Source organism: Thamnophis elegans, chromosome Z, assembly GCF_009769535.1.
Source record: "Thamnophis elegans isolate rThaEle1 chromosome Z, rThaEle1.pri, whole genome shotgun sequence".
NCBI classification, from domain to species: domain Eukaryota; kingdom Metazoa; phylum Chordata; class Lepidosauria; order Squamata; family Colubridae; genus Thamnophis; species Thamnophis elegans.
In genome coordinates this window covers 81,981,114-82,007,514 of record NC_045558.1, presented here as the reverse complement: position 1 = coordinate 82,007,514, position 26,401 = coordinate 81,981,114, and the positions used below count along the sequence as shown (strand labels likewise).

General features: G+C 43.6%; 2 protein-coding genes across 6 annotated transcripts in view; one reads left to right on the top strand and one right to left on the bottom strand.

Annotated features, from left to right (window-relative positions):
• Positions 1–20,499, bottom strand: part of ERP44 (endoplasmic reticulum protein 44) — a 72,111-nt gene extending 51,612 nt beyond the window's left edge. For both annotated transcript variants that reach the window (XM_032235716.1, XM_032235717.1), the window contains exon 1: positions 20,278–20,499. In XM_032235716.1, the coding sequence (XP_032091607.1) occupies positions 20,278–20,331 (54 nt within the window). In that variant the 5' untranslated portion in view covers positions 20,332–20,499. The remainder of the gene's footprint in view (positions 1–20,277) is intronic.
• A 92-nt stretch (positions 20,500–20,591) lies between these two features.
• INVS (inversin) overlaps positions 20,592–26,401 on the top strand; it is an 86,766-nt gene continuing 80,956 nt past the window's right edge. Inside the window, exons 1-2 of one of the 4 annotated variants that reach the window (XM_032235307.1) lie at positions 20,592–20,677; positions 25,689–25,801. In XM_032235307.1, the coding sequence (XP_032091198.1) occupies positions 25,696–25,801 (106 nt within the window). In that variant the 5' untranslated portion in view covers positions 20,592–20,677; positions 25,689–25,695. Of the gene's footprint in view, positions 20,678–25,688; positions 25,802–26,401 lie in introns of those variants that run through there. The other 3 variants (XM_032235304.1, XM_032235305.1, XM_032235306.1) reach the window with 3 other exon arrangements.

The window sequence follows — 26,401 nt, the reverse complement described above, 5'->3', positions numbered from 1 at the left end:
TGCCAGGTCTGTGGTACATAAAGCTCCTCTCGTCCGGGACTTAATTTTAGACGAGAGGGCAGACCTGGCATGTATTACTGAAACCTGGCTGGGCCCAGAGGGAGGAGTCCCCCTTGTAGAGCTGTGCCCAGAAGGATTTCAGGTGCTACACCAGCCGAGAGCCCAGGGAAGGGGTGGGGGTGTGGCCGTTGTTATCCGGGAGTCGTTAGTTCCTCGTAGGGTCCCTGCTCCGGAGCTTGTCGGGTGTGAGTCTCTGCTGATAAAGTTGGACCTCAAGGGTCAAGTGGGTCTGCTGTTAACGTACCTGCCTCCCAACAGCGTTGCAGCAGCCCTCCCCTCGCTCCTCGAGTCGGTAGCCGAGCTGGCAATTGAGTTCCCTAGGTTGATGGTCCTGGGGGACTTTAATTTGCCGTCGCTCGGTGAAAACTCTGATGGGGCGCAGGAGTTCATGGCTTCCATGACAGCCATGGGCTTGACCCAAGTAATTCGGGGCCCAACCCATTCGGCGGGGCACATGCTCGACCTCGTATTTCTCTCGGAGCAGTGGATTTGTGATCTTGGTCTGAGGGGTAACGACATCATACCCCTGTCGTGGTCAGACCACTGCCTACTGAGGCTCGACTTCCGGAGACCAAACCCCCACTGTAGGGAGGAGGAACCGACCAGGTGGTTCCGCCCCAGGCGACTTATGGAACCGTTAAGGTTCCAGACGGAGCTTGGGGTTATTCCTGATACTTTCACCCACAGTCCGGTAGAGACTCTGGTTGCTGCTTGGCACTCGGCAGCATCGGAGGCCCTCGACCGGATTGCGCCACTACGGCCCCTCCGAGGCAGCGGATCCCGGAGACCTCCTTGGTTCACCGAGGAACTCCGGGAGATGAAGCGCCGGAGGAGATGCCTAGAGCACCGATGGAGGTCCGATAAGTCCGAATCGAGCCGAGCAATGGTAACCACCTGCACCAAGGAATACACCAGGGCACTTAGGGCAGCGAAAAGATCTCACATAGCCACCTTGGTTGCGTCCGCTGAGTCCCGCCCAGCCGCCCTGTTTAGGATAACCCGCTCCCTATTGAATAAAAGGGAAGCGGGGGAACCCTTGCAGGGCAGAGCTGAGGACTATGCCCAATTCTTAGCGGACAAAATTGCTCGGTTTCGGTCGGACTTGGACTCCATCCCCGCAGTTCCAGCCGAGGCACAGGAGGATCAAGTAGAACATCTCTGGGTTGAGTTTCAGGATGTTACCCCCGGGGATGTGGACAAGGCCATGAGGGCTGTAAGTGCCTCCACCTGTGTACTGGACCCGTGTCCCTCATGGCTGGTTACTAACAGCAGTGAGGTGACACGAGGCTGGATCCAGGCGGTTGTTACCGCCTCTCTTCGGGAGGGGAACTTCCCTGCCGCACTGAAAGCGGCGGTGGTGAGACCCCTCCTAAAGAAACCATCTCTGGATCCAGCTGTTCTTAATAACTATCGCCCAGTCTCCAACCTTCCCTTCCTTGGGAAGGTTGTTGAGAAGGTGGTGGCCTTCCAGCTCCAACGGTCCTTGGAGGAAGCAAACTATCTCGACCCCTTCCAGTCAGGCTTCAGACCCGGTTACAGCACAGAAACCGCTTTGGTCGCATTGACCGATGATCTCTGGAGAGCCAGAGATGGAGGACATTCCTCCATCCTGGTCCTCCTTGACCTCTCAGCGGCTTTCGATACCATCGACCATGGTATCCTTCTGCGACGACTGCGGGAGGTGGGAGTGGGAGGCACCGTGTTGCGGTGGTTCTCCTCCTACCTCTCGGACAGGTCGCAGTCGGTGTTAGTGGGGGGGCAGAGATCGTCCCCTAGGCCCCTAACTTATGGGGTGCCTCAGGGCTCGGTCTTATCCCCCCTACTATTCAACATCTACATGAAACCGCTGGGAGAGATCATCCGCAGGCACGGGATCAGATACCATCAATATGCGGACGATACCCAGCTGTATCTGTCCGCCCCGTGCCAACTCAATGAAGCGGCAGACGTGATGAACCGAGGCCTTGAGGCCGTTATGGACTGGATGAGGGTTAACAAGCTTGTGCTCAACCCAGAAAAGACCGAGTGGCTGTTGTGCTTCCCTCCCAAAGATTCGATCAATATTCCATCACTCAGGCTGGGGGGTCAAATTCTATACCCCTCAGAGAGGGTTCGCAACTTGGGAGTCCTCCTGGATCCACAGCTATCGTTTGACCACCACTTGACGGCTGTGACCAGGGGGGCATTCGCCCAGGTTCGCCTGGTGCGCCAGTTGCGACCCTACCTGAATCGGGAGGCTCTCACAACAGTCACTCGGGCCCTTGTGACCTCTAGGCTGGAATACTGCAATGTGCTCTACATGGGGCTGCCCTTGAAGAGCATCCGGCGACTTCAGCTAGTACAGAACGCGGCCGCGCGAGTGATCGTGGGTGCACCTCGGTTCACCCACATAACACCTATCCTCCGCGAGCTGCGCTGGCTACCTGTCGATCTCCGGATGCGCTTCAAGGTGTTATTAGTCACCCATAAAGCCCTGCATGGTAGTGGATCTGGATACTTGAGAGACCGCCTTCTGCCAATTACCTCCCTGCGACCAATAAGATCTCATAGATTAGGCCTCCTCCGTATTCCATCGGCCAGCCAGTGCCGGCTGGCAACTACAAGGAGGAGGGCCTTCTCAGTAGTAGCCCCGACCCTTTGGAACGAGCTCCCCGTGGAGATTCGTACCCTCTCCACCGTCCAGGCCTTCCGCACAGCCCTTAAGAACTGGCTAGCCCGTCAGGCCTGGGGACAAGGATAGGCGCCCCTCCCGAATGATGAATGTATGTTGCTTGCTATTTTATTATATGTCTCTATGTCAATGTTTGTATTCCCCCTCCCTGATTTTATGTGAGCCGCCCTGAGTCCCCTCAGGGAAAAGGGCGGCCTACAAATATTAATAAAATCTCTAAAAAATCTCTAAAAAAAAGTATGTAAAAGGAGCTGAAACTTTTTAAAGTGCAGAATGAGGATCTGAGAGAGACCCTTGAAGAAGAACCCCTAAATTGTCTCCACAGCCAGAGTTAAAGATAACAACTCTCTAGATCAGTGATGGCGAACCTATGACACGCGTGTCAGTGCTGACACGCATAGCCATTTGGGGTGACACGCACAGGATTTCATGCGATTCATCCTCGGCTCCTGCACGGCCGCCGAGGATGAAAGAATCTGTGCTGGAGGAACGGGGGGGCGGGACGTGTGATCTCCCCCGCCCACACTCACTTACTGTATCGCCGCCGCCCCTTTCTGAGCGCAGGGGCTGCTGGTAAGGCGTGCGTGCCGTGCGCATACACGTCATCAGCGCGGCGAGGGAGGACCCACAGGAGAGGAGCGCGGGAACAGTGCGCGCCTCTCTCCAGTCAGGCCGGCACAGAGAGTCTACTCCTGGGACTGTCGGTTACGACCGCACCACACTTATCTCAGTTCACGGCAGGGCTGTGGAGTCTGCTGCTTCCAGCTCCATGTCCTCATCAACATGCCGCTCCGGCCCGCCCCCGCTATGAATATTCATATTCTTCGCCCTCGCGTCACTAGGAATATTCATAGCAGGGGCGGGCTGGAGCGGCATGTTGATGAGGACGTGGAGCTGGAAGCAGCCGACTCCACAGCCCTGGTTCACGGCACCCCAAACAAGTTCAATAATATCAAGGGCAACATACGAAATCGACTGATGAACAAAGAAGTTACTAAGCAGGTATGTTAAATAATTTGTTTTTGGTTTATTAAATACAATTATATATTGCAATTATACATTTTTGTAGTTTAAACTATAAATTGCGCAAAATTATGTTTTTGTCGAAGTGACACACAACGCGAGTTATGCTCGATTTTTTGCCGATTTTTGACACACCACGCCAAAAAGGTTGCCCATCACTGCTCTAGATGAAGAGAGCTCTACAACCCACAGCTACTTGGTCTTATAGGATTGATCTGAAGCCATTCTTCTCTATCCAGACTCTAGGTACTCAAAACACCAACATAGCATCATTTGAACAAGTTAAGATATACAACTAAGTGTCATACAACAGGCCAAGAAATAATCTCACCAAATTGTCATTTAAATGTTAAAGAACAAGGGAACAATTGATTCATGTAGTTGTCCATAAAATTGAGACATAATTAAACCTCTTGCCCACTACACCAAAGAAACTGGACTTAGAAAAAGGAGGAAAATCACTGAGAAAATGTGCCTCACACTCCCCAACCATCACCAGCTGGCCCAGGATATGTTTGATGATACTGAAAGTCAGTAAAATCAATCACCCAAAGCCAGCTGTGTGACCTTGGGCCAGTCACTCTCAGCCAAACTCCCTTCATAGGTTTGTTGTTGTGGAGAAAATAGGAAGATTAAGGTGTGTTGGATTTGCCAATGTGGGTTATTTATAAAAAAATAATAAACAAATGAATAAATAAAATAAGGTCAAGATGGACACACTACCCCCGTCCCAGGCCAGCCAGAGATAATCCACATGGATGTTCAATGCCATCTTGTAATATAATCTGCATGAAATTTGACTGTACTAGTTCAAATAATCTATTTCTTTTACAGCTCTTTGAAGGTGTAGGCCTACTAGCTTCTCAACATTTTTTTTCAAAGGGGAAGGTTAGAAATTGGATGAAAGTTGTCCAGTACTTCCAGGGCCACTGCTGACCTCTTGAGGAGGGGACAGACTGTTAAAAAGGAGAAACATGTAATACTACTTGGGCCCAGCTACATGTGACCTCCTCAAAAGCCTTGACTACCATGAGGAACCTGAATCTGATACAGAGGTGACAGAGATCTGTCCACTTATTTGGGAGTAACTGGATTGAATTTATGTTATTTTGAATTTAGGTTATGCTGCATTTTTTCTTTTATGCTGTTATTTTTTCCTACTGTTATTAAATCAAGTACCTTTCTCATCATAATATGGTGTTTCCAATTTCTTTGCAGAATTGGCTTTTTCAGAAAGTCCAGAAAGATACTACATATGGGATTTCCAGAAGAAGTACCGTTAACAGAAGAAAGCTCCATGAAAGCAGATCAAACAATAGCAGCAAAGACCAATGTATAGAATAGTTCCTTGGAACCTCTCTAAATAAACACAGAATTGATTGCCCAGGTGTGCTCCAGATGGCTGCTACTCACAAGGAGACTCCAGAACAACAGTTTTCGACCAGCAGGGAGGTAACACGAGGCTGGCTCCAGAGGACTGTTAACACCTCTCTACAGGAGGGATCTTTCCCGCAGCCTCTGAAGGATGCGGTGGTAAGACCCCTCCTTAAGAAGCCTTCTCTGGACCCAGCTATCCTTAAAAACTACCGTCCAGTCTCCAACCTCCCTTTTATAGGAAAGGTTGTTGAGAAGGTGGTGGCCTTTCAACTCCGACAGACCTTGGATGAAGCAGACTATCTAGATCCCTTTCAGTCGGGTTTCAGGCCTGGTTACTGCACCGAAACTGCTTTGGTTGCGCTGACCGATGATCTCTGGTGGGCCAGGGATAGAGGACATTCCTCTATCCTGGTGCTTCTTGACCTCTCAGCGGCCTTCGATACCATCGACCATGGTATCCTTCTGCAATGGCTGGGGGAGGTGGGAGTGGGAGGCACCGTTTTACGGTGGTTCTCCTCTTACCTCTCGGACAGGTCGCAGTCGGTGTTGGTTGGAGGACAGAGGTCGACCCCTAAGCTTCTTAAATATGGGGTGCCGCAGGGCTCGGTCCTGTCCCCCCTCCTATTTAATATCTACATGAAGCCACTGGGTGAGATCATTCGCCAGCACGGGATTAAATACCACCAATATACAGATGATACCCAGTTGTATCTGTCTGCCCCGTGCCAACTCAGCAAAGCGGTGGAAGTGATGTGCCAGTGCCTGGAGGCTGTCAGGGTCTGGATGGGAGCGAACAAGCTTGCACTCAATCCAGACAAGACCGAGTGGCTATTGATGTTGCTCCCCAAAGATAGTCCAGATATTTTTTACAAACATCACAACCATAATTTCCAGGCTCAATTATGGTTGTAAGTCAAGGACTATCTGTGGTTTGAATCAACTCTCTCACACAGACTCTCTTTGAGGACAACTGGAGGAATATGGGTCTTCATTTTACTGACCTCAGAAGGATGGAAGGCTGAGCCAACAACAATGATTATAAACTGTATTATTATTATCATCATCATCATCATCATCATCATCATCATCAATAATAATAATAATACAGTAATATACAGAGTTCAATCACACTCTCTGCAACGGAAACTTATAAAGCCCAGTGTTATGAGTTGTACTTTTTGGGAATAAGTTGTAACTGAAATAGTTCAATAGATAAGGAGAACTATTTATGTGTAGGCAGGCTCTCTATACTTTGTCTTCTGCCAGCAATTATAAGTGCAAGATGTCAAGCTTAGATAATGTCTGGCAACTATAAATCTCACCTGAATGCAATAAAAACAATACTTCAAAAGACAACATTTCCACACAACCAAAGCCAAGATGCAAGGTATTCAAATTAAATGTGACTTTGTGGCAGTCAGAAGTCAGAACAAAGTTTGTCAACTTTCTCAGCTTTATGGACTGGGGGAGATGGTTTTGCACAAGCAGCTCCATTTGCATAAGCAGTGGGCACACCCGCCCACTGCATGTACTTGCCTGCTGCTCACATGACAGATGCACGTGTGCACACTCATCACTTCTCCAGCCTGGTTCTGAAAGGCTCAAAGCCCGGTAGTGGGCCATGGCCTGGGGGTTGTGGGCCCCTGAGTTAGAAGCAGCATGTGTTCTAGAAATTAGATTTAAGGTTAGAAAGTGATTAACTAATAAAAGTTCGACCCCCAAGCTCATGTTTTATAGTGCTCAGGCATTTTCCTGAGTCAGGTCTCCTTTTTTAGAGGTGCCTCCTTATATGCCTCTCTTCTATGCACATGATCATTCTGTGTCTTTAAGGTTTGAAGGCTTTCTTTTCAGACTCTAGATCAGGCCTGTACAACATACGACCTCTGTAGCCTATTGCCATTTTTTAAAAAGTAAACACATTTGCCACCACAGCTTCAAAAAACACAGTTCAAGCACTTCCAATACCTCCAGTTCTGTTGCCAACATTCCACTAACCACAAAACTGATCAACACACTAAAAATTCCTTAGTAGCCATAATTATTTTTAATTTATCAATGTAGTCTTGTTACTGTTACTGTTTATTAAACTTGTATGCCGCCCTATTCCCAAGGGGACTCAGGGCGGCTAACAAACCAAAATAGGAAAGAGGGGGCAATACAAAGCAAACAAACAAGACAAACAAGATACAAAAAAAAGATTAAAAAACTCATCAACAGCCGCAACAATTCGAGTGGGGCTGGGAACTCATCAGCCCCAGGCCAGCCGGACAGCCAGGTCTTGACGGCTTTACGGAAACCTGAAGGGTGGTGAGGGTCCGAATCTCCACGGGGAGATCGTTCCAGAGGGCCAGAGCAGCCACAGAGAAGGCCCTCCCCCGGGGGGTCGACAGTCGACACTGGCTAGTTGATGGAATCCGGAGGAGGCCTAATCTGTGGGATCTAATTGGTCGTAGGGAGGTAATTGGCAGAAGGCGGTCTCTCAAGTACCCAGGTCCGATACCATGTAGGGCTTTAAAAGTAACGATTAGCACCTTGAAGCGCATCCGGAGTCCAATAGGCAGCCAGTGCAGCTCGCAGAGGATAGGTGTAACGTGGGTGTACCGGGGTGCACCCACAATCTCTCACACGGCTGCATTCTGGACAAGCTGAAGTCTCCAAATGCTCTTCAAGGGCTGCCCCATGTAAAGCGTGTTACAGTAGTCCAGTCTTGAGGTCACAAGGGCGTGAGTGACTGTTCTGAGTGCCTCCCGGTTCAGGTAGGGACGCAATTGGTGCACCAGGCGAACCTGGGCAAATGTCACAGCTGACAAATGGTGTTCTAAAGTCAGCTGTGGATCCAGGAAGACTCCCAAATTGCTAACCCTGCCTGAGGGGTGTATAATTTCACACACCCCCAGCCTGAGAGTTGGAATACAAGGCCAATTATTGGGAGGGACAAACACAAGCCACTCGGTCTTGTTGGGATTGAGTGCAAGCTTGTTCACACCCATCCAGACCCTAAAAGCCTCAGGCACTGACACATCACGTCAACCGCTTCACTGAGTTGGCACGGGGCGGACAGATACAGCTGTGTATCGTCCGCATATTGGTGGTATTTTATCCCGTGCCGCCAAATGATCTCACCCAGTGGCTTCATGTAGATGTTGAACAGGAGGGGGGACAGGACCGAACCCTGCGGCACCCCATACTTAAGGGGCCTAGGGGTCGATCTCTGCCCTCCAACCAACACCGACTGTGACCTGTGCGAGAGGTAGGAGGAGAACCACCGAAGAACGGTGCCTCCCACTCCCACCACCGCCGCAGAAGGATACCATGGTCGATGGTATCGAAGGCCGCTGAGAGGTCAAGGAGCACTAGGATGGAGGCATGACCCCCGTCCCTGGCTCTCCAGAGATCATCGATCAGCGCAACCAAAGCAGTTTCCATGCTGTAGCCAGGCCTGAATCCAGACTGAAAGGAATCTAGATAATCGTTTTCATCCAAGGACCGCCAGAGCTGAGAGGCCACCACTTTCTCAACAACCTTCCCAACGAAGGGGAGGTTGGAGACTGGACGGTAGTTACTTAGAATGGCTGGATCCAAAGACGGCTTCTTCAGGAGGGGTCTCACCACCACCGCCTTTAGGAGGGGTAGGAAGGTCCCCTCCCGAAGAGAGGCGGTTACTATTGTCTGGATCCAGCCCCGTGTCACCTCCCTGCTGTTTGCAACCAGCCAGGAGGGGCACGGATCCAGCACGCACGTGGAGGCACTCACTGCTCCCATGGCCCTGTCCACTTCCTCAGATGTGACAAGTTGAAAATCAATCCATAAATTCTGCTCAAGACCTTCCCCCGGTACCTCGGCTGGCTTTGAGCAATTGGAGTCCAGGTCTGTCCGAAGCCGAGCAACTTTGTCCGCAAGAAATTGGACAAATTCCTCAGCTCTACCTTGTAAAGGGTTGCCCGCATCCCTCCCTTTCAAGAGGGAGCGGGTTATTCTGAACAAGGCGGCTGGGCGCGACTCAGTGGAAGCAATCAGAGCGGCAAAATATGCGTTTTTTGTTGTCCGAATTGCCAGGAGTTAGGCTCTGATGCAGGTTTTCAACAGTGCTCGGTCTGACTCGGACTTACTGGCCCTCCAGCGGCGCTCTAGGTGTCTCTTTTGGCATTTCATCTCCTGGAGTTCCTCAGTGAACCACCTAATCGGTTCCTCCTCCCTACAGTGGGGGATTGGTCTCCGAAAGTCAAGCCTCAGTAGGAAGTGGTCCGACCATGACAGGGGCAAGATCTCCATACCCCTCAAACCAAGATCACAACTCCACTGCTCCGAGAGAAATACGAGGTCAAGCGTGTGACCCGCCGAGTGAGTCGGGCCCCGAATTACTTGGGTCAAGCCCATGGCTGTCATGGAAGCCATGAACTCCTGCGCTCCATCAGAGTGCTCGCCGAGCGAAGGCAAATTGAAATCCCCCAGCACCATAAGCCTGGGGAACTCAACTGCCAGCTCAGCTACTGACTCGAGGAGCAAGGGGAGGGCTGTTGCAACGCTGTTGGGAGGCAAGTACGTTAACAACAAGCCCACTTGACCCTCAAGGTCCAACTTCACCAGTAAGGACTCACACCCGACAAGCTCCGGAGCAGGGATCCTACAAGGAACTAGAGACCCTCGGATAACAATGGCCACTCCCCCACCCCTTGCTGGGGTCGTGGCTGATGAAGCACCTGAAAACCCTCTGGGCACATCTCAGTGAGGGGGACTCCTCCCTCCGGGCCCAGCCAGGTTTCAGTAATACATGCCAGGTCTGCCCTCTCATCTAAAATTAGGTCCCGGACGAGGGGAGCCTTGTGAACCACAGACCTGGCATTTAGCGACAGCAGCCTAAGACCAGGGCCCTGTCTAGAAGTCATGCAGGTCTGCTTTAGATCCATATCCTATGTTTCAAGTGATCGTTCTATACTTACAAGCTCCCCCTCTAACAGGCTTGACTCTTTATAAGCTTCATCTGCAGACATTTGAGCCCTCTGATTTCAGAGTCACAAGGTCAAGAACATCATCTATTAAGCTCCGATTCTGCACTTTAAAGTCTGGTACAGGTCAGCAAAACACTTGATGAAACCTGTAATGCAGCATTTTAACTTATGTGGTATCTTCTTTGTATATTTCTTTCTTTATGTTGTGCATTGAAAAGTGAAATCAACCTCTTCTCAGAGATCTTTGTCTATCTAAAAAGACAAAGCAATCATCAACAGAGAACAGAAATTCCTAGGCCATTCAGATTTAAGACTATATAACATTACTGTTAGGTAGATTATAACTTATCTATTGGTGAATCAGAATAAAAGTTCAATATGGTCGAAAGTATATAATGCGTTTGCTAATCAACAATTGAAATAAAGTAAATGACTGACGAATTACTGAGTCGGGGAAATTATTATCGTGACTCTTGGAACCCATTGAAAAACAGGCACTAAATCACTATTTCCATACTAACTACTGACACTGAACACCAGTTTTAGAAAACAAGATCAAATTATAAAATGCCTGAAGAGCAAATAAATCCTGATAAACTTCCTGCTTGTTAAAATATATTCCAACTAGTGGGTTGTATCAAAAATAGGCCCATTGGTCTAATAGATAACATGGTTAAAGTTTCTTGTAAGTAGAGTTGAGAAATGAGTAGAAGAAAAGTGCATTTTCGCAGAAGAATATTCTAATTTAGACGAAGTCAATCAAATATTGACAATTGCATTGTCTTAAATCATCTAATTATTAAAATGTCCACAAGGAAACACAGCTATTTACTGCCTTGATACAGGTAGTCCTTGATTTATTACAATTGAGTCCAAAATTTATTCTAAGTGAAATATTGATTAAGTGACTTTTGCCTCATTTTATGACTTTTCTTGTCACAGTTAATCATTTCATTTGTTAAGTTAACAAATGGCTGTTAAGTGAATCTGTCTTTCACATTGAAGGATTGCAAAAGCTGATCATATAACCCCGGGACACTGCAACTGTCTTAAAAATGAATAAGTTGCCAAGCATCCAAATTTTGATCATGTGACCAAGGGAATACTATGACCAAGAGTCATAAGTGTGGAAAACTTCATTGTTGTTGTAACTTTGAACAGTCACTAAATTACCATTCTAAGTTGAGGATTACCTGTATACTTCAATGTAGCATTTGATATAATTAACAAGGAAATAATATGAAGAAAATTGACTGTTCACAATAGGGAATCTAGACTACTTACATTAAACAAAGTCCTTTAATGCAAACACTTGTTTGATAGTATGGTTTGGAATCAATGCAGCCATGAAAAGCAGGAATACTTATAAAGGAATAAAGTGGTGTATACTTGCACTGTTCTGCTATTTAACATATATCAATTACTTACCAGGACTGATGAAGGATTCTGAAGTACACGTCTAAAGTACTCCCCAGTCACTACAAATACTATGATTCTATTACAATATTTGCAAGTTGGGCAATGTAAGTAGTTAAGAAGATTTGGCTCTTACTGCAATAATAATCCTCTGATCATTATAAATCAAAGGTCATGGTTTTGGAAAATGACATCAGCCATACACAGCTATTGTATGGCAAGTTAGTAGAGCATTCCTTATTTAAGAAAAGTCTTCTTGAAGATTGGATCTTGGCTCCCTCATCATTGAAGGAGCTCTCTCAAAGTGAGGGCTTTTATGAATTTAAATTTAATTTATATTAAAATTAATATCTGTTATCCAGGTTCTTTGGCTCCAATTATTAAATCCAAAGTCACACTATGGAGCTGAGGTTGGACTTAAAACAAGTATTAATCAAACACAATCACATCATCTGAAAAGTATTTTGGAGGTAGATAAAAGGATCTCAGCTGCTTTATCTATCTAAAATTAGGACATAACATTATTGGTACAAAATCAATTTTGGATGTGGAGCTTTGGATATCTTCAAAAAGTGCATGGGTGATGGGAGATGGTGAGGAGAGAGTGGGCTGGGAAGCAGGTGCATGGTCTAAAAGGGACCTTATGAGGGGACGCAACAGGGAGAGGGAAGGCCTGAAGGGACACAGAGGGAACCAGGTCCAAGACCTACAGATCCCTGAGGGCTTGAAATAAGAGTACAGAAGTCTTAGATGGTGGGAGAATGCTCAGATTAATGTTGATGCCTTCATCTGATATTGGTTGCCACCATCTTCTTTTCTTACACTTAATCATGGCTATAGGAAGAAAGCTAAAGGAAATAAAATGTTTTATTCTTTATGCTAAATACCAAGAGTGCCTTAAGCAGTCAATATAGAGAAGTCTGAATACTAGATTTCATCCTTCTATGTCTGCTTAAATTCCTTCCTTTTTTCCCTGTAGCTAGCCGCCACTCATCAAGAGATTTTTAAAAAGCCTCTTTCTTTTCTATGGACAATGGAATTGTATTTACTCAGAGATTTAGACAATCTTGTAATTCCTTACTAGAGGTAGAAAGGATTTTTATGTGTGTGTTAACAGATCTCAAAAAGCTTACCTTGATAAAAACACCCATTGTAAGTATTGATATGCCTATTTATTGATAGTATAATTTCTTACATATACAACTCTGCTGTTCCTTCTCATAGAATTAAGGAGAAATTTTCTGTCTGAACAATCGGTAGAATTTTTTTTGCTTAGAGTGCTCCATCAATGGAGGTTTAAAAAAAATTGGGCAGCCATTTGTCCAGAGCTGCATAAGGTCCCCTGTTTAAACAGGGGATTGGTCTTAGAAGTTCTCCAAAGTGACTTCCAACTCTATTATTTTGTAATTCTGCACAGATCATTCTCAATTTACAACCACAACCGAGCCCAAAATTTATGTTGCCAAGTGAGACATTTATTGAGTTTGGCCTCATTTTATGCCCTTTCTTGCTAGGGTTGTTAAGTGAATCACTGCAATTAAGTTAGTAATATGGTTGTTAAGTGAATCTGGCTTTTCCATTGATTTTGCTTGTCATTGTCAGAAGATGATCACATGAGCCTGGGACAGTGTAACCATCATAAATATGACTCAGTTATCGAGAGTCTGAACTTTGCTCACATGACCATAGGGAATGCCGCAACAGTTGTAAGTGTGGAAATGGTCACAAGTAACTTTTTTCAGTGCCATCATAACTTTGAGCAATCACTAAAATGAATGGTTGTAAGTCGAGGAGCATCTGTAATGCCAGCCAACCTGTACAGTGTCTCTTGTGCACTCTCAACCTTTGCAGTGCCTCTTATCCCCTTACCATCCCATGAGCACCTATTGTGCACTCCATCATATTTTCCCCAAGAGCATAAAGCATCTCACGTATCCTTCAGGCTTCCCCAACCTTCTCACTCACATGGAGCCACCTTGTCATGCACCTTCACCCCTGCCCATTTCCTCAACAGCCCTACCTGGCAACAACCAGCTTGCAGGCCTGGGACTTGCAATTTCCTGCCAGCTTGCTGACTAGGTTGTGGGAAATCAGCAGGAAGTTGCCTTGCCTAATGACAGTGTGATAGCAACAGGGACTGTAGGCATTGCTGTCGTGCTTTACAATGACATTGCTTTGCAATGGAAATTTCAATCGCAATCGCCATCAAAAGTCAAGGACTATCTGTAGAGACAATGTAATCTTCCTAATTCATATAATGTACATGAAATGAAAAGTACAGTATAGGGGTGGAATTTGCATTTTTTTCAAGACATAGAACTTGTTAAAAACAAATATTCAAATATAAGAAATTGTTCATGTTACCTATATATACTTATTAGTCCTAATTAGAAAAAAATCAAAATAATATGGCTATATTGAGGAGCAGATATCTAGGATGAGTATGTCACTTTATATTGTAAAGTTGAAAAATTATACAGAAAATCCTCCATTTATAATTAATATTTCCATAGGAGAGCTGATAGTCTTGTGTAACTCTGGTGCTTTGGAGAATAAGTCGTTCCTCTCCTCTCTGTGACATTACTGGAAGGCAGTTAAAATGTACCCCCTACTTTTTCACTTCAATAGGCTAGACATATTGCTAAATTCCCTGAACCATTCATCATACGATTTAGCATCCAGAACCTTTATCATCTTTATTGTTCTTCTCTGGACACTTTCCAGGATTTGTATGCTGGTGACCAGAACTGGACACAATATTCCACTAGCACAGCACAAAGCAGTACTATTGCTTCTCATAATCCTGATGCTATCATAATACATATTATTATGCAACATAAAAATATAGACAAATGTAATGAATTAACATATTGAAAACTCATTGGACTTTTTTATAGCCACTTAGGTACCCATCTTTCTCCTTCCTGCTTTTGCAAATGTGTTTCATCCTGAAGGGATTTGAGACACAGATATAGTATATTGTAGTTGAGCAGTGCAACCCTATGTTTATTAATTCCAACTCAACCCAATCCTAAGTAGAAATGCACGGGTTACAACTCTAATTGTAACTCTAATTATAAAGCAAACGTCTTAGGACGACACATATGTATATATATTTCTGTAACAAGGAAACTGAAGAGGGAAGAGAGACTCACTATGATCCTTTTCCTCTGCTAAGTTTGCTAGAAATGTTTTTTGTTGCTTGGGGAAAAACAAAGAATTGGATGTTGTCCATGTGGCAAAAGAAGGTACAGTAACTACTTCCTGTACTAAATGCATGCAAGCACTGGTAATGTAGCAAGTTAAATGGGAAAAGCAGCTCCTGAGGCAGGACTTTTAATCCCCTACTCAAAGCTATGGAACCCAGTTTTGAGGGGGGGGGTGGAATAGTGAACATCTGGTCTGGGACTAGTATTGTAAAAAAAAGACCTTGGAATAGTAATTGGTTGCAAACAAAATGTGACCCTAAAGTAGAATTAGAGCTCCCTAGGTCTCCCGGTTTCTAGCCTCATGCCTTAACCAAACTGGCTCTCCTACCTCATCAAGTACTGTGTCCAATTTTGTGGATTATACATTTAAATTGGATTAGGTTTAGAAAAGAGCAATGAAGTTGATTGGGAGACTAGAAATTTAAACATTATAATGGGAATCTTTCAAGATTGGGGTAAATACTAATACAGATAGTCCTCGACTTACAACAGTTCACTAAGTGACAGCAGTCTTCCAATATCTAAGGGGCTGCCACAAAGAACAGGGCTCAACCTATTCTCCAAAGCACAAGAAGGCAGGAAAAGAAGCAATGGATAAAAACTAATTAAGGAGAGAACTAACCTAGAACTAAGAAGACATTTCCTTACATTTAGAATAATTAATAAGTAGAATATTTGATTCAGTCATTGTGTGTATTCCAATACTGAAGGTGTTTAAGAAGTGAAATGGTATATAGAGTTTCCTGCTTGAACAGGGCATGGGACTAGAAGAATTCAAAGCTTCCTTCCAATGCTGTTAAATATCTGAATGTAGGATATTGAATATTGGATTCGGTTATAGGATGACAGGTTCTATGGGAATTTGAAACAACTACTGGACAATAAGAACTATACATATTCAGACAAATTACCCAGGGGGAGATCAGGTTCTCTTTCACTGGATATATGAAGCAGAGGTTGAACAATAATTTATCATTTGAATTTGTACAATGAACAAGAGGTTGTACTCAAAGGCCTGAAGAGTTCATTCCAAATTTATGATTCTAAGTACCAGTAAGCACAGCTCTTTTTCTGTTTCTCAGTGCCTCTGGAAAAAGTACAGAATGACCAAAGTAGTTAAGATAATGGAACGCCTGCAAGAATGGTTTTGTTTTAACTTCCCTAAAGTTTTCTTTGTGAATAAATTACAGGTAATTAAATGCAGCTGTCAAAGAAAACTTGTTTGAGGTGCTTATTGAATCTCAAACTGGTCTTCTCTGAGCACTCCATGTTATCATAGGGATTGACCGTTAGCTTACCTGAACGGTCGTTCTCTGGGCACTGCGGGAGAGTTCAAGCATGGGTTAAATACATTTTATCTGCTCTAGGACTGAGCAGATTTTTCTTTAACCACGCCTCCTTTGCCTATTGAGGTCAGTTTAAAAACGAAGGTCTTATCCGCTGCAGGACGCCTAACAGGATTGTAACCGTGACAAAGAGTATTGGACACCTAGTTAAAACCTAGGCAGGTTTGGACTCTCCTGCAGTGCTGAGAGAATGGCAGTTCAGGTAAGCCAACGGTCATTCTCCTGTGCGCTGTTTGGAGAGTCCAAGTATGGGACATACCCAAGCTACTTTGTCCCATGGAGGGAAGAGTTAGTGTCCAGATTGTACGGATCCGAGGCAACTTTCAGTAAAACACGTCTTCCAAAGGAGGCTTCGGTTGTAAATTCTAATGAACGCTGTGGGGAACGTTCATGTAGCCGCTCTGCAAATGTCAATAATGGAAGCTTGGGTTGCCTACACTGCTGTAGTGGCAGCACTCCTTGTAGAGTGAGCAGTCATTCAACCTGGCACGGTCCTGCCCTGATGCTCCTAAGCCATTTTGATACAGACCCGCAGCCAATGTCCAATGGTCGAAGAGGAGGCCTTGCGGCCCAGCGACCCAGGCTGGAAAGACACAAAAAATGACTCGGAGTAATGAAACTCCTTGGTCCTTTTAACATATATGCAAATAGCTCACCTAACGTCTAACTTATGCCAAGTACGCTCCGTGGGATGCATAGGTTTGGGGCAAAAGTTGGAGAGAATCACTTCCTGGGCACTGTGAAAGTGAGTGTTCACCTTGGGGATAAAGGTGGGGTCTAGTCTCAAGATGACCTGATCAGTATGGATTATACACAGTTCCTCCCTGACTGAGAGAGCTGCAAGCTCTGAGACTCTCCTAGCAGATGTAATCGCTACTAGAAAGGCTGTGTTTAAGAGTCAAATGGCGAAGCCTGGTAATCCGAATTGGCTCGAAAGGCACGCTTGTCAGGGCTCAGAACAAACGGCAAATTCCAGGAAGGGTATCTGTGTATAGTCTGAGGCCGAATATTGGCCGTGCCCTTCAGGAAACTCTTGACCTGAGGGTGTTGACTCAGAGATTGGGATGAGCCTCTAGCGAGGATGGTGGACAAGGCAGCGAACTGATGACGGAGAGTGTTGAGTGCCAAACCTTTGTCCAATCTATCCTGAAGGAAGCCTAGCAGTTGCTGTATGGAAGCTGAAATGTCTCCAATACCACGCTCTTTGCACCAGGTTGAAAAGACGACCTATGTCGCATTGTATATTCGTGTAGTGGATGGTCTTCTGGACACTTGAATAGTCTTGATGACCTTGTCAGAAAGATTTTGCTTCCTCAGGAGTTCCCCCTCAAGACCCAGATGGCTAATTGGAGCCACTGGGGTTCCGGATGGCAGACGGCCCTCTGGCTGAGGGAGATCTGCTCCTGAGGAATTCTCCATGGTCTCTGGACGGAAAGGCTGACAAGGTCTGTGTACCAGGACCTCCTGGGCCAATGTGGGGCCACAAGGAGGATTTCCGCTTCCTCCGCTAGGAGTTTGGCTATTATCTGCAGAATAAGTGGGAGGAGAGGGAATGCATAGAGAAGTCCTAAGGGCCACTTGCACCTCAGCGCATCCGTTCCCTCCATCTGGAGCGAGTGGTAACAGGAAAAAATCTTGGCAGGTGTGTGTTGGCGTGAGTAGCAAATAGGTCTACTTGTGGTTTGCCGAACTTCCGAACTATTTGTTGGATCAGATCTGGATGCAGACACCACTAGGAGTTGTCGATTGTCTGCCAGCTCAGCCAGTCTGCCTTCACATTGTTTGTCCCAGATATGTGATCTGCTCTGATGGATGCTAGGTGGCGTTCCGCCCACCTGCCCAGAGATTCCACTTCTGTCATGAATCTTCTGGAGTGGGCGCCGCCCTGCTGGTTTATGTGGGCCTTTGTTGCTATGTTATCTGTTAGTAACAGTACATGGCGGCCCATTATCTATGCTGAAAAATGCTATAGGGTGAGCCAGGCAGCTCTCAGCTCCAACCAATTTATGTTGTGAGCTGCCTCCCTCTGCCCTGTGTCAGCTGTCCTTGACAATGTGCCCTCCATCCGTAGAGGCTGGCATCTGAGGTCACAACGACTCTTTCGGGCTCTTTGAACTGGCACCCCTTCTCTACTGCTGTTGACTGCCACCATCTGAGGAAGCGGAGCACCTTCTGTGGCAGACGAACTTGTCTTGGAGAGTTGCTGTCCTTTGACCTCTGCATCGGCAAAAGGAACCACTGTAGTTCCCTGGCATGAAGATGCGCCCAGGGAACTACCTTTAGGCAGGAGATCATGATGCCAAGAAGTTGCGAGAGTTTGATGATCGGCACTGACCTGAGCTGCTGGTATTGACGAACTCTGCTCCTGAGGTTGTGCAGACAGTCTGGAGAGAGAAACACCTGACAGGAATCCGAGTCTATGATGGTGCCTAGGTGCTGAATTCGTGTGGTTGGCTCAAAATGGCTCTTCTTCCGGTTCACCAAGAAGCCGTGCTGTTGCAGGGTGCATATGGTCACCTGAACGTCCTGCAGGGCCTGGTCGTGGCTCGAGGACTGAATGATGATGTCATCGAGGTAGCATTCCAATTGAATCATACAGGACCGCAGGTGAGTTGCCACTGCTGCCAGAAGCTTTGTGAAGGTCCCGGGTGCGGATGAGACGCCAAAGGGGAGAGCCCTGTACTGGTAATGCCTCCCATCATAGTGGAACCGCAGGAACCTCCTGTGCGGCGCATGAATGGGAACGTGCAGGTAAACTTCTTTTAAGTCTATAGAGGTGAGTAGGTCTCCCTGCCTTATGCAGTCCAGGATGGCATGGAGGGACTGCATTTTGAAACACTTAAGGCCAGATGTTGATTCAGGCGTTTCAAGTCCAAGATGGCCCTCCACCCCGCTGAACTCTTGGGAACCAGGAAAAGAATGGAGTAGAACCCCTTCCTTTCCTGTTCCGGTGGCACAGGTTCTATGGCCTTTATTTGCAGAAAAATCTACTCAGTCTTACGGCAGATAAGACTGTATTTAACCCAAAATCATCTTATATTCTAGGAATAAATCAAAACTATCCCTTTATTTGACTGAAACATTAAATAAATCTACAGATAAAGTATAAGTACTTATAAGCGTTATAAGGAGGGCTCGCTTAAGGTATTTTGTATTTGAGGCAATAAGTTAATTTCCGTATATGAAGTAGAAAGGGGTGTTAAACAGCCAACCCCTGAGATTGTATGGAGTCCTTGATGCTTTTTTAGTATCATCAGTGTGTGACATTTTCCCTAGTACAAGTGAAGGGTGTCTTAAATCTTCCATATAAGATCAACTATGTAGATCAGCAGATCACACATAATTTAATACTCAGCAACTTCTGGAAGAACTTTTACCTTTTTCTTAAAAGGACACTCTGGAAGAAAAAAAATGGCTAAAAGCACATTCTATTTTGAACTCTAGATTGACAGCTAGACAGCCTGAATCACTTATCAACCTGCAGTTAATACATGTTCAATGCCTTTTTATAATCTGGATGTTTACTCAATTTCACACAGCGGGTAATATATAACAATCATTTAATAACATACTTGAAAAACCTGAGCCATATATGGGATGGCCATTTTTTAGCCAAAGAATATGAAAGTGGTTCGAAATTCAACATGCAAGAAACATGAGAGGTAAGGAGGGAGAGGGAGGGAGGGAGGGAGGGAGGGGGGGGAGAGAGAGAGAGAGAGAGAGAGAGAGAGAGAGAGAGTGTTATGTATTGATACGTTGTAAAGCAAAGCCGCCACAACGATTATCTTTTCTTCTGGAACTCTTGACCCATATTCGTCAGGAACAGCCCCTTATGAAGAAGCGAATCTTGTACGTCTTCTAAGGCAACCAGATATCCTGCTAGGTAACTGTGATTAACCCCTGCCCGGATCCATTCGGACCCCGCCCAGTCGCCGGCTAGAGATTCCGGGACCGAAAAGTTCGCAGCCTATCAGACAGAGCCACACCAGCACGGCACTTACCCCGCCCGCCTGGGTTCCCGCGGTACCGGTTTCTCGCCTGGGAGAAATGTATGGGAACAAGGAGCAAAAAAAAAATGACAGGCTATATATATACATACCTTCTTTCGCCCACCATGCAAACGATCCATTGTTCATTTTTCTATAGCCGCCCCCTCCCCACCCCCCCACCCCATCTGCCGGAGTGAAACAGGCAGCCAGATACTCAATCTTAGCTACTGAGCTCACCAGAAAAACGAGAAGGCAAGAGCCGAGCTCTGGGAAGATGGCGGCGATTCTCATGGTCGAGAATGGCTATGCTTCGAGACAGGGAGTGAAACGGGCAGGCGATGAAATTTCTCCCCGCGGGCTCCAAAAAATTCGCGCAGCAGCAGGCAGGCAGGTCCTACCAACAGACGAAGGGAGTAGACCGACCTCACTTGCACTTCCACCACCAGCCTGCCTCGCGCAAGCCCATGCATAACTTCCGAGTTTGAAGTGCAGCCGCGAGGGACGTTGGGTAATGTAGTTCTGTAGTTTCCTTCTTGAGTCATTGGCTTGTACTCGGAGGAGCCCCCTCTGTGGCCACCGACGGAAATAAGTTTGCAGGAGGAAGTTTGCAATTTTTGATTCTCGAAAACGTTGCTAGGTAAGTTTGCAAAGTTTGTTTTTAAGTTTCTTGATGCTTGAGATAACGAGTGAGGGTGTGATTATTATTTTAGTTGACAAAGAAAGGACGCCTTTAAATCCTCTGTCTTGTAAAAGGAGGAGAATAGGACTAGAAAATAATAAATAAGAGGCGGGTAAACTGTATAACGGAGAAAGATGTAAACTGACACATTTTCTTATATTTACAGGCCTATTTTGGTTGCAAGCACTCAGCATTGAGGATATGAGTTATGTTGTCAATCTTTGTTTATCATCAACTTCATATTTTTTACTTCTATTACAAATGCACTCGATTTTGTCATTATAGCAACTGGTTTAATAGATGGCAGCAAAGATAAATTTTTGTAACTTAATATTAGATTTATTCTGGAAATTACGGACTCATTGTATCAGCATTGGTTTTATCTCATTCTTCATCAATGTTATTTTTTTCCCCTATACCTACCAGCCAATATTTTTTAAATAGAATTGTATGGAGAGCAGACGTATACACGTAATCCTCAACTTAAAACCCAAAATATCTGTTAAATGAAACATTCATTAAGTGAGTTTTGCCCCATTTTACAACCTTTCTTGCCACATTTGTTAAATAAATCACTGCCATTGATAATTTAGTAACCCAATTGTTAAGAGAATCTGGCTTCCCCACTGACAGTAGTTGTCAGAAGATTGCAAAAGGTGATCACATGACCTTGGGACACAGCAGTGGTCATAAATATGAACCAACTATTAAGCACCTGAATTTTGATCACATGATTATGGAGATGCTGCAAAGATCATAAAATAGTCATATCACATTTTGAGTGCTGTTATAACTTTGAATGGTCACTAAATGAACTGTTGTAAATTGAGGACTAGCTATATTCAAAGGGCTATTGTTATTCTTTATACTTATATTTCTACCAAATCAAAAAGACTCAAGATGCTTTACCCTAAAATTGAATAAAAGCCATAAGAATGGAAAGGTTATGAACATGAAGTGATGCTATTTCCCATAGCGAATAATCATAGAATAAAGCAATAGGGAAGCACATTAAAAACAGTTTGAGGTTTTAAAGGAAGACATGTTGAAGGACAGCGCTATGGCTTTTTTGTACATTCACTAAATAGGTCAGATTAAAATTTGATAAGTAATTGCTGTTGTAGAAAAGCTTCTTGGGACTAAGGGCCCTGGGGGAAGCTATATACGGAGACAAAAAAATTAATGATATAATCAGAAAGAAGGCATGCCTGTTAGTAAGCTTTGTTGTGTTTTCTATACAAAATAAGAATCTTGAAAATTTGCTAAATGACTAACTGTTTTACAAATTAGTTGCAAATTAATAGCAGTTTTTTAAAACATGAAAATAATAATAAAGGATTCAATGTATTTAGATATCACATTAGTGATTGCTTGGTATTTTCCTATCATATACAACCTATAGAAAGTAAATATATAGATTACTCTGCTGGAGTGTGCGACGTAGTTGTAGAACACAGGATTCTACAAAAAGGACTCAAATACAATAGAGGTGAATGCCAATTATCTAAAAAAAAATTACAGCCCTAGAAGGGACATTTAAAACCACCAAACTCGCCACAGAGGTCCAAGAAGACATTAGTCAAAGCATCACTCCACAGATCAGAAGAAGACAGGAACAGAATCAACTTACAACAGAAGAAAAAGCAGCCCTCAGAAACCTAATAAAGATTGTCCATCATCATCCTACCTACAGACAAAGACCAAACTACAGTGAATATGCACAGAGCACAGTACCTACAAAAAGCAGAACAAATACTGGAGGACAAAGAAGGCTACATCTCTGTGAATAGCATTAGAAAGAAAAACTAAGACAACCAGATCAAGAAAACCTTCAGTGACCTCACTAAGAAAGGCCAAATTACCAAAGAGGAACAGTGGTAAATGAGAAGCAAGAGATCCATCCTCCCAAACCTCTATGGACATCCCAAAATACACAAACCTGGCATACTCCTCCATCCTATCGTATCTCTATCAGGACCTCTACATGCAACATTGCAAATGAATTAACAGAAAAACTTTAGCATCTCACAAAAGGAAGCCAACATCCCATTAACTCTCCACTACAGTGTCTTCAAACAATCAGGGATGTGACTATAAATGAAGATGAAATCATCGTCTCATTTCATGTCACAACACTGTTCACGTCTATAGATCCAGAATTAGCCAAAGAATCAATGTCCACATTGCTTCACAGTAGACCTGACTTAATTAAATACATCAGGATTATGGATCTCATAAACCTCTGCTTAACTACCTAATTGCAATTTGATGGCCAAATTTACCAACAAATTAAAGGGACACTTATGGGATCACCGTTTTCAGGACTTATAGCAGAGGTCAACATGCAATGTCTAGAAGCCATAGAACTTCCACAAATACAACCAAAAATTATGGTGAAGATAGATGACATCTTCACCAAAAATGACTAATTAAAGAATACCCACAGAACCATCAACATTTTAAAAGGAATCCAGTTTACTAGAAAAGAAGAAAACAACTTTCCCTTTCTGGACATCCTGATCAGCAGAGACCATAATGACAACTAGAAACGCAAGTATACAGAAAAACTACCCATACTAACCCGGTGCTCTAGTGCCAAAGCAATAATCCAACCTCCCACAAGAGAATATATGTAAGGACTTTATTTAGATGAGCCCAAACACACTGCAGCAATCCAGAACAGTAGAAAAAGGAAATAGAGCATCTCTATAATATATTCCAACAAAATGGATATCCATGCAACTTAATCAAAAAGTCCCTAACACAATACAGCACAACCAACACAAAACCTGAAAAGAATTACATTGCCATACATCAAGAATATCTTAGACACTACCACGGGATTACTATAGCCACAAGGAATCAGCATAGCACAAAAGCCAAATAAAGCCCTTCAAAACATCCTAGGTAAACCAAAAGAAAGAAACAGGAGTCATTTATAATATACAATGTAACAACTGCAACAACCATTATGTAAGAGAAACAGGCAGAAAACTGGCAGAACTCATCCATGAACACCAACTGGCAGTCAGAAGACATGAGGAAAATAATTTCACAACATATAGACAGATTTAACCATAGTTTCAATTCGGAAAATGTGACAGTCCTAGACTAGGCCAAATAAAAAATGTCAGGGAATTTCTAGAAACCTGGCCCTCTGGCAAATCAGCTATCAATAGATACATATACATTAACAACATCTATGGATTATAATAATATGCAAAAGAGACAATCCCAAAAGAGCCCAACCAGCCCAAAAGAGAACAAAAAAACTTCAGCACTTCTCCATCAGTAATCAGCATCCAAATCAACATAGATTAACTCCGAGGTTAACTTCAAACCAACAACCAAGTAAGTAATAACCCAATCAAGAAATTATCGAAGACAAATCAGTAAACAGCCCAAACAGAATCTCTAAGACTACCCACACAGACAAGCAAGTCACCAGAATACAAACTGACAGCAAACAGCAGTCCTTTCTAGCACTGATGATGTTACCTAGTTTGGGTAATGAAATGTATGCAAGAAAACAAGCAAGGTCAAAGAGCACCAAGGACCCCTCATTTCAACCCTGAGCTACAAATATTCTCCTTTAATATAATTGTATTTGGGAGTGGGAAAATTGAGGTCTGGAAATCTAACCCAGATAGTTGAAGTTTCCTCTCCTGTTTTCTATTAATAAGAGACATTTGGCTTAGTGCCGCCTTGAATACTTTAAAAGGATCTCAGAATTTCTGTATTCATATAGATCATGTGGTTCTTTCCATTACTTGACTACAAGTTGGTCAGTCATGTTATCTTGGGATCCACTGCTTGCTGGTCCTGAGAATCAGTCCAGTTCAGGAAACAAAAAATGTCCAGTAATGCAAGGAATATGTTATTTTGGAATGGATTCAATATTCTATCCCTCTTTAAACAATGGAAAATACGCTACATTGCTAATAAATATATTTCACTACATACTTCAATGTGTATTATACATACATGTGTGTGTGTGTGTGTGTGTGTATGTATGTATATGTATATATATGAGAGAAGCCCTTAGTTCCTTAGACATTACTCTCAGCTTATTTGTGACCTACTGAAGTATTACACACCTTATTTTTGGTGAGCCGAGGTGGCGCAATGGTTAAATGCAGCACTGCAGGCTACTTCAGCTGACTGCAGTTCTGCAGTTCGGCTGTTCAAATCTCACCGGCTCAGGGTTGACTCAGCCTTCCATCCTTCTGAGGTGGGTAAAATGAGGACCTGGATTGTTGTTGGGGGCAATATGCTGACTCTGTAAACCGCTTAGAGAGGGCTGAAAGCCCTATGAAGCGGTATATAAGTCTAATTGCTATTGCTATTATTTTTGGCATGATTTTGGTTGGTCAACCACTCATCAGTAGAGTAATGGCATTGAATTTACTTGTACACAATCTGTTTGACAATGACAGTTCAAACTCTATGAAAATAGTTTTGTAACCTTTTCCAACTCAATAAATATTATTTGTTCAAGTTAGTACTTGAATATATATGAATATATGTATATACTTGTACGTACCTGCGTTCAAGTTCAGACTTTGATAGTGAATGCTCTTTAAATAAGACAGGACCTTCACTCACATTTAATTCTTATCCCATTGACTAAAACACATTTAAAAAGTTTCCATTCAAATGAACTGATAATCTTAGAGAGTCTCTTGCTTTTTTCCAAATACCCGTGTGCCTAAATATATAGCTTTGGGTCATTTTTCTTATTGACTAAATAATGTTTTTGACTCATTTGTTGAATGGATTTTTTTGTCTAGGACTTGCATAAAATAAATAACATTTTAGTTCATTATTTATGCAAAATTCAAAACTCATAAGTACCAGTCAATCAAAATACAAGTACTCCAGAAATTGTTTTCACCAAAATAAATTAGTTTCAATTTGTGAAAAAATGATTAGAATTGTTACTGCAACTATGCATTTTTGAATTTTTCAGAAGAAGTATGAATGTTTCTGAAACATGGCTGTTCAGTGGTTCCTCATTAGCATCTCAAGTTCATGCTGCTGCTGTTAATGGACATAAAAGAGTTCTCCTAAAACAAATATCAGGTAAAAGTATTCCACTTATATTATACTTTAGCTAATTTGTTTATGTTTAATTATTTAAAAGTTCTCTTTCAGCTTAAAATATAGACTGTATTTCATTACTAATTTGATTATGGAAGACAGTATGAAACTTGTGGGAACATTTATGGGCATATTTATTTATTTATGGGGTTTGTTCTTGGTCAAGTTACTTATCTTTTTGATCACCATTTTGTTATACATTATACTTAGATCTTACTACGTTGATTTTGTGTTGTTGTTGATTTTGTGATGGATCCCATCACTTCAGACTTCTAAATGTATTTTCCATCCAGAATATTAGAAAGCCCAAAAGGCTATTATTTCTCAACAGTAGAAACAATTAACAGTCTCACTATTATATGTCTCAATTGTGAGAGAAAGTCAGTTTATAAATTACCTCATAGTTCTGGTATATTGATTCCTGCTCTGAAAAAAGTACTTACACTTTCTTATTGATTCTTGATTTTATCTGAAAATAAGTAGCAGAAATATTGAATGTTACCACCCTTTCTAAAGAATGTCAGAATAATACCCCATTATTAGACTAAGGAATATGAAGTAGAGATGCAATTTTTCTGATTA